At 44.0% G+C, this 15418-nt stretch overlaps 2 protein-coding genes across 4 annotated transcripts in view; both read right to left on the bottom strand.

The window, feature by feature from the left end:
• Positions 1 to 427: 427 nt before the first annotated feature.
• On the bottom strand, positions 428 to 10371 carry c8b (complement component 8, beta polypeptide; the record flags this gene model as incomplete). Its single annotated transcript, XM_083782661.1, has 12 exons — positions 428 to 582; positions 871 to 942; positions 1933 to 2086; positions 2286 to 2449; positions 2776 to 2904; positions 3440 to 3680; positions 4437 to 4634; positions 6387 to 6519; positions 6671 to 6815; positions 7732 to 7879; positions 9825 to 9948; positions 10286 to 10371. 12 exons carry the CDS (start codon positions 10369 to 10371, stop codon positions 428 to 430), a joined length of 1749 nt encoding a protein of 582 aa, XP_083638787.1.
• A 4877-nt stretch (positions 10372 to 15248) lies between these two features.
• Positions 15249 to 15418, bottom strand: part of dab1b (DAB adaptor protein 1b) — a 51350-nt gene continuing 51180 nt past the window's right edge. For all 3 annotated transcript variants that reach the window (XM_083781507.1, XM_083781506.1, XM_083781505.1), the window contains one exon: positions 15249 to 15342. The gene's annotated coding sequence lies outside the window, so the exon portion shown is untranslated. The remainder of the gene's footprint in view (positions 15343 to 15418) is intronic.

The following is a 15418-nucleotide window of genomic DNA, read 5'->3' on the forward strand; positions in this document are numbered from 1 at the left end:
CACGTTATTCCAACCAGTTCCTTTCCCCTCCTTCAGGCTGGCCAGGGGCAAGGACTGTCTAAAGAGGACAAGAAGCGAAGACCGTAAGGGCGCCGCCATGTTGCTCACATGGTGCTCCATGGAAGGAAAGAAACATGCGCAGTTGAGACCAAGGAAGCTGAACGAGGAAGTGATGGCTGCATAAAGCCCATTGCGCATGTTTCTTTCCTTCCATGGAGCACCATGTGAGCAACATGGCGGCGCCCTTACGGTCTCCGCGTCCCGTCCTCTTTAGACAGTCCTTGGCCAGGGGGAGGAAGTTTAGAGACCAGGAGTACTGCATGTTTTTGTGAGGGTATACATACCCTAGGGGACACGGGGAGAACATGCAAACTCCACACAGAAAGGCCCTTTCGACAACCCCGCCTCGGCCTCAGGTCTTAATGTCCTAAAAGCATTCAGTAGATTCTTGCGTGGGTCCTCTGCATGCTAGACCTCCGTTGCTTGGTTCCGGGTTGTCACAACGCCGGCTCCTTGTCTTAGACCCATGGCTGCATGGCGACCACGCCCCCCAGCAGCTCCAACTGCCCTGGATGGCTAGATCTGGTAGTGGGAAAAGATTTAGTCATTTCCAACACTTCCAACCCGGTGTCCCATTTTAGCCAAAGATGTGCAAAAGAGCTTTTAGATTGCCTATTTTTGTGCAACACCATCATATGACAAGTTTAAAATACGCTATGGCTTCAGTGCATAAGAAAGAAATAAAGATTCATCCAGAAAACAATATTCAGGCATATACTTATCTTATTTAGCTTATTTTCAACGCAAGATAAATCACATATACATAAACATATAATCAGAAGATGATATTTATGTTTCTTAGAGCCTAACCTTTTCGTCGCTTAGTGATCTCACAGCCCTTCCCAGAGTAGCCTGTTGGACAAATGCAGTCACACCTGGTGCCTAAGAAGGGAGGACATGATATAATAATCATATCAATTAATATCAACAGGCTACAGCCATATAGCATAGTTATCACAGTCTGATTCAATATGATGATAAAATAGAAACATTTCGTAAGTGTAAGTAAGTGTATTAGTAGCAAGAAAGAAAGATAAATCTATATTGAATAGACAAGTCAAAGGAATCTACTACTGAGTTATTCTCAAGCAGTAAATTGGCCTCAATGCACGAGCCGGTCAAATCATTTCTCTATCTGGGAAAATGTAGCTTGTTTTATGGAAATGAAAATACGGTACCAAACTATAAAGGAGATGTGCACAGCAGAGTGCAGACCTGCACTGGTGCCACAATGACTGGCATACAATAAGAACAAGTGGATCAGGGGTCAACCAGCGAGGAGTGGAGTTTGATGATGCAAGACATGCTCTGGGGCAACCTCGCTCTGACTTCCTCTGCTCCTGGTTTAATATCAGCACACACTAGGTTTACGCTTCTCAGAGGAGAGGAGCCTTGTCCCGACTTATAGTCTCCACAGTACTACGTTTACAACACTATTTTAAGCTAGCCCACTAAGATCTGAGGCTGGTAGAAGCCAAAACTGTTACTTTCCAGGATTTAAATTCCCCCAAAAAACACAAAAGTAGCAGATCGACAAGCTCAAAGCACGTCGCTTCACGCCGCGTTTCGGGCTTGTGGATCTGTTACTTTTGATGTAAATCAGATTCCGGCGGGCAGCGGTGGCTCAGGGGTAGAGTGGCCGGATGCTAACCGCAAGGTTGCAGTTCGAACCCGGGCTCCCCCAGAGTTAGTGTCGAAGTGTCCTTGAGCAAGACACTGAACCCCCGAATTGCTCCTGATGTGCTGGTTGGTGCCTTGCATGGTTTCCGCCGCCATCGGTGTATGAATAGGTGAATGTAATGCACAATATATGTAAAGCGCCTTGGATAAAGGTGCTATAACAATGCACCATTTATTCCAGTTTTTTGTTACCTTTTAGAACAGCGATCCCGTTGTTCAGACAGGGAGCGCAGCGGCAGGGGCTGGCCTCCTCCAGGTACTCCGCCAGAGCTCTCTTCATGTTCCTCTTCAGGGTGTCAGCGCTGGAGAAGTCTCTGAAGATCACCAGCTCATACAGCGGCCGAGTCTGATCGGACGGGGAGACGCGTACGTGTACAACTATAAGGCCCAACTATGATTGGTTTTCTAGTGATTGGTCTCGTCTGTCAAACTGGATCAGCTCAGGAGTATAAAGGGACCACTTCACCACTTTTTATCCTATCTTTATATAATTGGTCCTCACTAATGTTCATGATAAAATACCACAGACAGGTTGAGCTCCTCACCGTTCTGCGAATGAAAGCAGGGTTAAAGCGGACGCCTTCGCCCCACAGCCTCATCAGGTCTGAGGTTGGGAGTGTCTTGGACAACAGTCCAGCGATTGACTCACTGCTACCTCCCCTCACGGTGACAATGAAATCCTCCACCATGCTGCCATGCACCGTATCCTCTGAGGGGGAGGGGGAGGGGGAGAGAGACAGAGACAAAGAGACAGACACGGAGACGGAGAGACACAGAGATGAAATGAAGCAGTTTACAGATGTTTCAGAAAGACTTCCATCTGCAATTAGAGAACCCATTTGCAATGAAAAGACGTCACAAAATTCTACTTTTCAACATTCTTCTTCATCAGGGTATTCATATCAATGCATACAGTTGAAGATGTTGTAGTATGATCAAGTATAGGGCACTAATTTACGGGTAAAAAAAACACACAAAAAGTTAAAATATGGAAATAGGAGGTTTCTGCCAGACGGTGTAACGGTGTGTTCTCACTTCCCATCTCGTTGAGCAGGGAGTCACAGCCTCCAGCATCCACCCCCACCGACACGTATACGCCCTCAATGTTGGCTCCAACCTTCATGCCTAGCTGAATGCAATCTTTGTAGTAGTCCAATGAGTAGTCTGGAGAAAGAGACAAACAATTACAACCATGTCCACTACACTGTAGACCAGTGGTTCCATTAAGCCTTTCAGGTCGAGACTCAAAAGAGAGATTGGACGTTTGCCAGCCCAGGAGCCAAAACTGGTGAATATAGCAGATCTACAAGGACACAACACGTTGCTTCTCGCCACGTTGCGAGCTTGTAGATCGTCTATTTTCACTACTTCTTATTACTTCTTCATTTTGTGCTGTCCACGCCACAGACCCCCAGTTGTCCTTGAGGGGGTTCCAGGGGGTCCCCAGCTAAATGATTGATAGCGATTAAATGATTGAGGATACATTTGCATGGGACAGTCTCCGAGAGCTCTTTTTTTATGTATAATAAATACATTGATTTGTTCCATTCTATCCTAATTTAATTTCATACTGAAGTAAGTTTAATTCCTGCGATGACAGTGAGGTGACAGTTTAATTTAAAAGATAGATTGTTTGGGGGGTTCACGGCCTGAAAAGGTGAGAGAACCACTTTATTAAGGCGTGACTTGGTGTGGCCACCTGATTTCTCCAGCTTCTCTTTGTCCAGGACGATGGTGAACTCGTAGCTGCCGCCGAGGCTGGCGTCGGTGACGTAGTGCGTGCCGTAGTCCCTGTAGAGCTGCCTGTACTCCCCGTAGAGGTACAGGGAGGGCAGGGCGCGCAGGCGCTGGAGGAACTCCGGGTGAAGCACCAGGTCGTCTGGCTTCAGCACATACTGGGCCAGCTCCAGCTCTGCTCTGGCCCACACGAAGCTGTTGGCCTTTTAACATTGTATTTTAGATTAAAATGATAGACCTTCTATTTCTATTATTATTATTATTATTATTATTATTATTATTATTATTAAATATATAGCCTATCCTTCCATTCCATCTCCCTTTGAGAACAGTGAGAAAGCACTATTGTTTGTTGACATTCTAACCGCGATAAATAACTAATTTGCATACTTAAATGATTGACGTTTGGAGGATTCCTCTCATTCCCCTGGTAAAGCTATGAACTGTGGGTACTTTCTTTGCCAAAGCCAGCCAAAGTCAGCATCAATGCTGAGCCCTCACTGATTTTCCAATTTCAAATGGGACAGCCCTCAAGCCCTCGTGGACATGAACGCGCAGCTAATAGTGAGCAAGGGAGTGGATTGGGATTGGGCCTCAGTAAAACAGCCCTCCCCCTATCCACAAGGAGGAGCAGTGCACCAAAGCATTTTGGGAATTGTAGTCGAGGAAGTGAGCCCTGCAGTGTCCATGACATCAGAGACACTGGGCTCACTGCTAAAACACACATTAAGACCCCCAAGAAAGTGTTCTAAATCTTCTAAACTGTCATTTACATATATATTTTTTTTTTCAAAAAGGGTGAAGTGTCCCTTTAAGTGCAGTACTTGAGTCCATGTACTTTGTTACTTTGCACCGCTGCTGGCATGTCTTTGTAACCTGCACATATTGTAGCTGTGAAGAGAGTGAAGCAAACTACAAACTACAAGCAAACGAAACAAAATCTAAACGAGAAGCCTCACCTTTGAAGAGGCACGCCTGATCTTACTGACCGACTTCTTTTCTCTGCTTTCGTTGTGACTGAAGCCAAACTCAGCTACTTGAGGGATGGCGATGCCAAAAGAGAAGGAGTACGTGCTGCTGTGTGAGATGCTGCTGTCTAGCAGGTAAACAGAGGAAGAGTTCGAAGACTGCATGGTGAAATCATACGAGCCTTTGGTCTGTGGAAGAGTGGGATACAGGCAGGTTGTGGAAGAGTGGGATACAGGCAGGTTGTGGAAGAGTGGGATACAGGCAGTTTGTGGGTGGAAGAAGTGCTCACATTCTCTATACTTGAGTAAAAGTATCAATGCCGGCAATGTAGAAACACTTAATAGCTCGGAATTAAAAAAAGAAGAAGGAAAACATTTCAAATAAAAATAGCAGATCTACAAGCTCACAATAGCAACGCATTGTGAGCTTGTTCTATTATTTTCAAAGGGCCGGAATGTACAGTATATACTATATAGGGTTGGTTAGTCATGTGGTTAATGAAGGTTGTTTTGGTGTGTTGACTTATTTGCACATATTAACTGTATATATGATGATTTCGGGTGTGCCAGTACAGTACAGTACAGTACAGTACAGTACAGTACAGTACAGTACAGTACAGTACAGTACAGTACAGTACAGTACAGTACAGTACAGTACAGTACAGTACAGTACAGTACAGTACAGTACAGTACAGGGACCGGCACACGGTAACTCTGTCATTTCTCAACCGTTTCGGACGTGGGGCAGCACACTGGAACCGGCCCGCCCCCCTGGGCGTGTTCCTGTGGCTCTGGAACAGTGTACTCTGGAACAGTGTACTCTCCATAGTGTACTCTTGTGATTAATTGTCACCTCCATAGTGTACTCTTGTCATTAATTGTCACCTCCGTAGTGTACTCTTGTGATTAATTGTCACCTCCATAGTGTACTCGTGTCATTAATTGTCACCTCCATAGTGTACTCGTGTCATTAATTGTCACCTGCATAGTGTACTATTGTGATTAATTGTCACCTCCATAGTGTACTCGTGTCATTAATTGTCACCTCCATAGTGTACTCTTGTCATTAATTGTCACCTCCATAGTGTACTCTTGTCATTAATTGTCACCTCCGTAGTGTACTCTTGTGATTAATTGTCACCTCCATAGTGTACTCTTGTCATTAATTGTCACCTCCATAGTGTACTCTTGTCATTAATTGTCACCTCCATAGTGTACTCGTGTCATTAATTGTCACCTGCATAGTGTACTATTGTGATTAATTGTCACCTCCATAGTGTACTCGTGTCATTAATTGTCACCTCCATAGTGTACTCTTGTCATTAATTGTCACCTGCATAGTGTACTATTGTGATTAATTGTCACCTCCATAGTGTACTCGTGTCATTAATTGTCACCTCCATAGTGTACTCTTGTCATTAATTGTCACCTGCATAGTGTACTCTTGTGATTAATTGTCACCTCCATAGTGTACTCGTGTCATTAATTGTCACCTGCATAGTGTACTCTTGTCATTAATTGTCACCTCCGTAGTGTACTCTTGTCATTAATTGTCACCTCCATAGTGTACTCGTGTCATTAATTGTCACCTGCATAGTGTACTCTTGTGATTAATTGTCACCTCCATAGTGTACTCGTGTCATTAATTGTCACCTCCATAGTGTACTCTTGTCATTAATTGTCACCTCCATAGTGTACTCGTGTCATTAATTGTCACCTGCATAGTGTACTATTGTGATTAATTGTCACCTCCATAGTGTACTCGTGTCATTAATTGTCACCTCCATAGTGTACTCTTGTCATTAATTGTCACCTGCATAGTGTACTCGTGTCATTAATTGTCACCTCCATAGTGTACTCGTGTCATTAATTGTCACCTGCATAGTGTACTATTGTGATTAATTGTCACCTCCATAGTGTACTCTTGTCATTAATTGTCACCTGCGTAGTGTACTCTTGCAGGTTGTAGGGCTTCCTGAAACTGACATCCTGGATGTACTGAGGTAAACAGCTGCCAGCGTAGTATCTGTTGTCCAGCACCACACCCTCCAAGTGACTGTTCAAGGCGTTGATCCTAAAACGGAGAGTTTAACAGCAAGGTTATTGATTGATTGCTTGAATAGAGTACAGTCAGACATTTGAGCGAAAAAGGATAACACAAAAAATGTCCTGGGGACTTGTTTCCATTGTGGTCCTACTATGTATAAATGTAAAAATGTACTGACCCTTTGGCGAGGTTCTCGATGCCCCAGTACTCCTCTGCCTCCTGCTTGCAGGCTTTGTGAATGGGACCGCCGCAGCCTATCTCGTCCGACATGTCCCCGCATTCATCCTCCCCGTTACACCGCAGGTGTTTGGGAATACAGCGGCCTGCAACCACAGGACAGGCCGTGGGTGACAGGGACTAAATGCATGTTTGTTAGGTTGTTGGCTCGAGGGAGAACAAACATTTTAGCATTGAGATTTGTGGGAAGAAGCAGTCTTGTATCATCAAAAATCGTCTCCCATGGGCCGAACACAAAACATTTAGTGGTCAGCTACAGAGGCTGCCCCTAGCCAAGAGAGATGAAGTACTGAATTAATACTCTCACATAAGCACACTTTTGGGGAGAAGTGCTTCTCCCCAAACTGAAAATGTCACCCTCTGAAAGTAACACATGCTGCTCTGAGCTCAACGGTTTACAGCATAAAATCGAATAATGGTACTTGAGTACAAAATTGAAAGCAATTTTACAGACTGTTTTATATTTATAGAATAATCAACTTGTTTCTCTCTAGAATGGATGGCTGCAGTCGCCTTTATTAAATGAACTGCTTGAGGTGGCTGTAGAATAGAATAGCTTAGAATATGGAGATAAGATGTTTCTGCCCAGCAAGGAAAACCTATGATCTTTAACCCATTCCCATTTTTGGTGTTTTGTTTTTTCTTCCCTGGAACAATGAAAAAACAAAAAACAAAAACAGGAATGCATTGCATTACCTAGGGTAGGGTACATAAACCAGGCTGTACAGTGTATTTTTGTATACAGTGTATTTTCAGTATATAATGACCTAGGGTAGGGTACATAAACCAGGCTGTACAGTGTATTTTTGTATACAGTGTATTTTCAGTATATAATGACCTAGGGTAGGGTAGGCTACATAAACCAGGCTGTACAGTGTATTTTCAGTGTATACAGTGTATTTTCAGTATATAATGACCTAGGGTAGGGTACATAAGCCAGGCTGTAGTGTACAGTATATAATGACCTATAGGGTAGGGTACATAAGCCAGGCTGTAGTGTACCTGTGGTGGTGCACAGGAAGCCCTCACACAGAGGAACATTGTCACAGGTATACTGGGCTGGAATGGTGCATTCCTCTTCTTCACGGCCATAAAAGTTGCATGGCTCCCCTCCGAACTGAGACGGCTTCATCAGTTTAGCATGGCGATACTGTGTTGGGAATGGAGGGGGGGTGGGGGGGGAGGATCAGACAGGCGGACAGATTGCAGGACAGAGGTTAACCGCTCCCCCGGCGCACACGTTTCATTTTCCCCCTGGGTTGTGAAGTACCGTTCAGGAAAATACAACAAGCTAAATGACATTAGTGGGGCGTCTTGACGTTGTCACGTCGAGGTTAGTTTGATCTTGCCGGGTCTAAACTGGATTAGACGTGCCGGCAGTACTTTTGGTCGGTACATCAGCAGAAAGTGGTGCCAACAGCCAAGTGGCTTTATCAGCCTCATTGAAATGCAGCGCTGGTACCACTATGGGCCACGGGGGGCAAATATATGAATGGCAGTCAATACAGACACTGAAGACGTGTCCCTCTTTTATGTGCACCAGCACAACTGCTGAGCTGCATTGTTTGCCTTGAATCAGTGCTCAGTTGACCAGTTAAACAAGTTGACATTGGTCCCTCGTTACACATGCATACCAATTTGAGGCTTTATAAGCTTTTGGGGTTGTTGTTTTTGCAGCTTGGCAACAAGCTGTCAATGAACAGGGCCTGCAACTATAGTCGTCACTCGTCACTTCCTATTGGCTAAAAGGCCAGCCAATGAGTGGTCGCCAATGACGTCCCATACTCTGAACCAAGCACCCAGAACCGTGGTAGTACCAGGCAGGCATAGATACCGTACACAAAAATTAGATGCCTCATTGGCCGCTGCAGAGACATGTCTTCAGCGTAAGACGGAAGTCAAGTGGAAGTGGGGAAGGCATGCTGCGTCGCTGCCACTCAAGTGACTACTGGCCAATCACAGCACATATTTTCTGGGTCTTATCAATTCAATCCAAAGGAGCTTTATTGGCATGAGAAAACAAACGTTTACATTGCATCTTATTGGCAATGGTGCGTCCCTTTCTGTGAAGCTTGGCAAGCTTCCGCTCCGCTGAAGCCTCGTTTAATAATCAATATTCATAATTGCACATAATATACCACAGTCAGCCATGTCCTGTTCAAAAACCTCATATCAGAGCCTGGCCTGGGAAGCTTATCACCTCAGAGATTCACATGCAGACACCCCATTGTCTCTTATCCTTTGAGGCTATCAGTCATAGGTGTAAATCAAAACATTGTCTTGTATGAAGCCCAGAGATACTTCTGATAAGCAACTGTTTCCTTTCATCTATATGTAAAATAACTCAGTCTGAAGCAACAGCCACTAGCTGTATTCAACTCTGTTCTATGCTAAAGTATATATTGTCACTGTAACTCTGAAATAATTCAGTCTTAGCATGCTTGCGGTCAGTCCTGCTGTGGGCCTCCGTGTCCTACGGGCCGGAGTCTTTGTTTGAATAAATACAACACGATGAGACCTTCATCTCTGCCTGCTTTTCTTCTGATGAACTCCATTTCTCTGGTTGGTTAGCTTAAGTGGTGTCTAATATACTGCTTTAATATACAACACCGCAAAAGCTTGCCTCCATGTTGCCTACTCTTGAGATACACACGCCCCAGAGCCGAAGGAAGTGTCTACCTTTTTATGCCTACGGTACCAGGCCCCCAGAGCCTCTGGGAAACTGTGAAGCTGCTCTGGCCAAAGCTGGAAGTGCAGGCAGGCAAAATACATGCAAGAGCACTGCAGGTATGGTCCTTCATGGGTTCCAGCTAAATCATTGGTTAGGAAACAAATGGACCTGCACAGGTTTTTAACTCAGAGAGTGTATACAAATGGAACCAAATGGACCCGTAACAGTTTGTACACATGGATATCTTTTGTTTTTATCGCATTCCTGAGCCAATAATTGAATGACCATCAGTGGTTCCCTATAGAGACACAAATAAACTCCTTTGTGTCTCCATAGGGAACCACCGCTGGTCATCAAATGATTTGTGTGAACCACATTAATATCCCTTCCAGGGTTTGGCCAGGTGTGGCCCCGCTCTGCTCACCCTCTTCTTCTGACAGATGTCACAACGTGACCACGGGCTCCAGTCTGACAGGACACAGTCCACTGGCTGGACGGTAACTCTGGCCTCCTGGCTGCTGGCTGGGGCTATGGCAACATGACTGAAACTTTTAGACCAAAGAAAAAACATTTTATCTACATGTATTTTTTTTATTTTACAGAGTTTTAACTAAACGGTGTACAGATTCCTGGAAAAGTATAGGCCTACCTAACGTTTTATTGGACCAGTCTAAGTTACAGAATCCACATAATACTTGCTTTTGCTTAATTAAACAGCTGTACGATGGCCGATCAAGCAATTAATTCTGAGCTTGTACATAAAGGCTACTGTATTTTCGGCACACGATACATCATACTTATAGTAGAACTCCTGGGACATCACACACACACAACATAAGCTCAGATCCGTTGCATTCTAAACAAACAAAGTTGCATTCTTCCTACCTTAGCAGTGTCAAGCTGAAGGCAAAGTGGAGGAGGCAGCGAGGAGACGCATTGACCGGACACCTCGGGCTCCCTACAGAGAGCATGGTGCTGTGTTGTTGTGTCTGACAGTGAATGAGCACACACAGCAGTGTACTCACTGCTCAGCTGTGTGTGTGTGATTGTGTGTGTGTGTGTGTGTGTGTGTGTGTGTGTGTGTGTGTGTGTGTGTGTGTGTGTAAACAACGGCTAATAATCAATAGCGTCCAGGAAGGGCATGGAGTGGACCCTCTGCTGCTATTCAGTATAGCCCAGGCTGAGAGACAGTGGTGGAATAGGTATTCACATTTGATTTACTTTTAAGGCCTATAGGCCTATAATAATACTGCAATGTACTGTATATAAATACTTTACTTGAGTAAAAGTACAAGAGTATTGGTTTCAAAATGTGCTTAAAGTAGCTAAATTAGAAAGTAGGCTACTCATTATGCAGAATGGTTTCATAAGGTGTCATTATGTATGAAATCATTGAAATGTATTGAATTCTTGTAAATATCAGATCTACAAGCATCGCGGAGCGTTGTGAGCTTGAGATCGTCTATTTTCAAATAGCCAAAGTTTAAATAGGGCTAAAGTGGTTAATATATGTTTTCTTTTTATAATAATTCAAATATAAAACGTTTTCAAATAATTGCAGTGGAGTAGTTAGTAGTGGAGTAAAAAGTACAATATTTGCCTCTGAGATGCATTGGAGCAGAAGTAAAAGTACAGAAAATTATACATACTTAATAATAAAAACCTCTTTAAGTACAAGTACAGTATTGAGTACATTTAGTTACTTTCCGCAACTGCTGGGAGAGACCCAGAGCTGAAGACCAAACACTTGCGGATATTATAAATTATTAAGTGATATGTGTTCAAGTTAACTCAACCTCTGTGTTGACATACTGCTGTCTGGAGACAGGCCTGTCTCACTCCCCAAATGAACAAACAAACACACATACAAATAAATACATCAATGAATAAATAAAAAGACATTTGAGAAATCCATCCTTTATGGTAAACAGCTGGCTCTTCAGTAGCTGTCTGCTTGATGTGAATGAGTCATCTAAATCTTGTTATTCATGAATAAAATAATTCATGTAATTTACATCTAATGTAGAGATGCTTTAGTTTAAAACTTTAGGGGAATGAAGCATCCTAATCTTTTGATATTTCTGGGAAACACAGAGCAAACATCACAGCGTTGCCGAATACTTTGCAAACAAAAGATTCCCGTTACAGACTTGTTGAGTAAAAGCAAATGTTTATAAGTTTCATTGTCCTCGTGACTTTGGACAATACAGAATCAAACAACTGTGCCATCCAGTGAAGAGAAGAGCTGCAAAATAATATGTCTACTGTTAAACAGTATCAATCCCAGTAGTTAAAGGTCACACCAAGAATGAACATTATAAAGATAAAATAAAACTATAAAACTACTATAACAATGACCTGACCATCCAAACTGAAGAAGGATAATGCTCTCAAATTCCCAACAGCTAAAAGGGACTGTTATTATTATTATGTAGGCCTAAAAAACATGTTAAAAGTGACTGACTTGATAAATGTGAAGCCCAATTCTTGCGCCGTTCTTATATTATTACTTTTGATCCAGTAATGGTCTTTGCTTTCTTTCATGTGGGGACCACTGCCCCCCACAGGTTGAGAGCTGTGGTCCGATGAGTTTCTAGTGGGCCCCATGGTCCAGAACTAACCTGACTCCGCCAGATGGAAGAGAGTAGACGCTTGCTTCACAATCACTTTTGTTTCACAATCAGCCTTGGCACACTTGAACTTCCATCAAATGAAGCTCCACCCACGCGGCAGAATGCCGCTGGGGCAAGCTTTTCCATCCACCAGCTGTCTAAAAACCCGGAAATGGTGGTCAGGGTTGCGCAGCCAGTTGCACTCATTGGGGAAGACGAGGAGAGATCCAAGATGGATGACAGATTCCGACACAGAGTGGATCAAAACACTTTTTTTATTGACCTTAGATTTCGCTGAGAGCAATTCTAGGTCCGGGGAGAAAAATCCTCTGAAACAATATGACAGCTTAGACTCTCGTAGATTGAAAAAGTCAGAATCGATAAATACATCTCCGAGAGTCCACATCTTAGCCTAGGTTCGTCCCGGACACGGGACGGTTCAACCTGGATCCCAGATGGAGGCTGCATGTATTGTGAACTTGTGAACCCATCTGGTGGTGTCAGGTTAGTCCAGAACCACTGGGTTCCATAAATGAATGACAGACAGTGTTGATATAATATTATCGTAATATATAACATTCAATGAATCAATGAATGCGTGAGGAGGGGGAAGTGGGATTCACATGTTTTTTTTTATTGGTGACTGAACAGTGGGATGATGAGTACAGTGAACGGGGGAGGGAATATACGTACAAAAAAGTCCCTTTTCTGTTTTTCATGGCAATCCTTGAATTCCATAAATAAAATTTACAAAATATTACGGACTATTTTTGCGTTCTTCTTACAACAAGCAGGGTTACAGTTATCATCTCCATCGTTAGGTCTAGAAGTAAATAGTGATAGTCTCTATTATTTCATGATATAAAGTTGTCGCCTTTTGGCCTTTTTTTTTTTTTTCTTTCTCTTTTTTGTTGTCTCAGTGGAAAAATATGCCCCGAACAACGCTTTTGCGGCAACAGCTGCCTTTTGTTCCTTGTTTACATTGACCGGACGTGTCGAACAGTGAATTCGACAACAACAACAAAAAAATGACATAAAAATAAAAGAGGGCATAAAAAAAAACCTGTACAACTGATAAGGCATCGAGATGCAATATAAGAGTCTCTGGGCGTATACTGTATCTAGGTGTTAAGTCTTATCAGGTCAGTACTACTAGGGGCTCATTTCATTTGGTTCACCCGGGTTGGGTGAGCAGTAGGTCCGCATGGCATTTAGATTAGAAAGCAATCCGTGAAGGAAGGGACCACCATTTTGTCAATCTACAACAGAGGGTCTTCAACGTTTTTCAGGCCAAGGATCCCATAGCCGGGAGAGAGATGAAGCGAGGACTCCCGCACTCCACACTACAGATTGGATTCATGTTAAATGTGTATTTTCAGACATTTAACTAATACCCTATTGGCCTGAATATAAGACTATGTTTTTTTCCAATGGAAATATATCCTAAAAAAACGGGGTCGTATTAAAATTGGGGACTAGACTATTTGACATTCAATGTTCTTTTTCCACAAATGAGTGGGGGGGCTTCTTATAATCAGAGTTGTCTTATATTCAGGACAAACGGTACTTTACTTTAATCAACACTTTTTAAAACTTGACCTTTGGCTCGGTACTTGGTCAGCCCTGTTCTCCCTGTACACCAAACCTATTTGCCGACAATAGCCAATAGAGCTTGTAGATATGTCGCCATCACACGAGGACTTGCGGCCCCCCTGCAGTATCTCTGAGGACCTCTATTGGTCCCGGACCCTCTGTTGAAGACCCCTGATCTACAATATCTAAAAACAAGGACATGTAAATGTGTGTCCCTTTAATGATTATTTCTCCCTTTCGTCTGTGGAGTTCATCAAAAACATGTTAGACGGATACAGCAGGCATCGCTTGGAATGATTATGTAACACAGATTCACAGCTCTTTATGTCACAGGCCAACCAGAAACGCACTCAGACACAAAGAGGTCGTTGGATGTTCCTCTTTCAGAAAATAAAACCACATTAAATTGGCAACAATAAGCAAAGCAAACATCCAGATGTTGAAAACAGAGGTGCTGGTAGGGCATTGCTTTGAGAACCACAGGTACTGCAGATGTCGGTGTCTAAGAGGCAGAGAGCTATCGTGTGGCACCCGAGGCTCAGGTGAGGGAAATGAGGAGATATCTTATTTACAAAATATATGTTTTGGCAAAAGTGATTTTTCAATATTGATGCCTCAGCGAACCGCTTCGATGTCTCTTAAGGTCTCAGTGTCGTCAACTAAAGAGTTTGCAGCTTACAAAATAAGAGGGTGTGTGGGCTTGGGGGGGGGGGGGGGCGTGTGTATATTTGATGTCTTCCGAGTTCAAAGGGAGGACAGAGGGACGCTGTAGCCAGTAGTAGAGGACAGGTTTCTGTCCCCCTCACAGTTGAGGGGGACAGAGGGACGCCGTAGTAGAGGACAGGTTTCTGTCCCCCTCACAGTTGAGGGGGACAGAGGGACGCCGTAGTAGAGGACAGGTTTCTGTCCCCCTCACAGTTGAGGGGGACAGAGGGACGCCGTAGCCAGTAGTAGAGGACAGGTTTCTGTCCCCCTCACAGTTGAGGGGGACAGAGGGACGCCGTAGCCAGTAGTAGAGGACAGGTTTCTGTCCCCCTCACAGTTGAGTCCGCTGGATCCACAAACAAAGTCTGTTCATGCAAATGAGAGCAAATCCAGAAAACTTTTGGCAAATCCATCCACTACACAGCAGTCTGCATGGCGGCCACCAGCAAAGTGAAACCTTAACAACACACGGTGTGGACACACGCACGCGTACGCAAACAAACACACACACGCACGCACGCACACACGCACGCACACACACACACACACACGTGCGTACACGCACACAACGGCAAAATAATTTGGATCCTCCATGTCACTACGGCCAATGAAAAAAAAAAAAAAAGTCTCATCACACATACAGTACATGGTCACATGTCACATGTCACGACCTTCCTGTATGTCTGTGTTAGGGTCAAAAAGCAACAGAAAAAAGGTCACTTCCTGGTTCAAGGTCCCCCCAACTGGAGAACACGGCCAAAGGCTGTGGTCTCAGGAAGGAGAGCCAGTTCACGATGGAACTGAACTGCCAATGTTTCCTTAATGACAATACAGAACATGTCTGTGTGATCCAGCTGTGAGAGATGCGCTCGTCCATTATAGTCACTCATCCCTTTCCAGTAAAGCGCTTGCTGTCCTCCCCACTCCCCTCCCCTCCTCTCCTCTTCTCTCCTCCCCACTCCCCTCTTCTCCTCTCCTCTCCTCTTCTCTTCCCGATGAGCCTTGTATCTAGGCCACGAGGCGTTCCATCCCCTGGAAGAGACAGCAGCATGAATGCATGGCTTCAATCCTGTGTCTACTACATCAGTGCAGTTATGAACACTGGCCA

Source organism: Protomyctophum parallelum (genome assembly GCF_964188405.1).
Source record: "Protomyctophum parallelum genome assembly, chromosome: 14".
Classification (NCBI taxonomy): domain Eukaryota; kingdom Metazoa; phylum Chordata; class Actinopteri; order Myctophiformes; family Myctophidae; genus Protomyctophum; species Protomyctophum parallelum.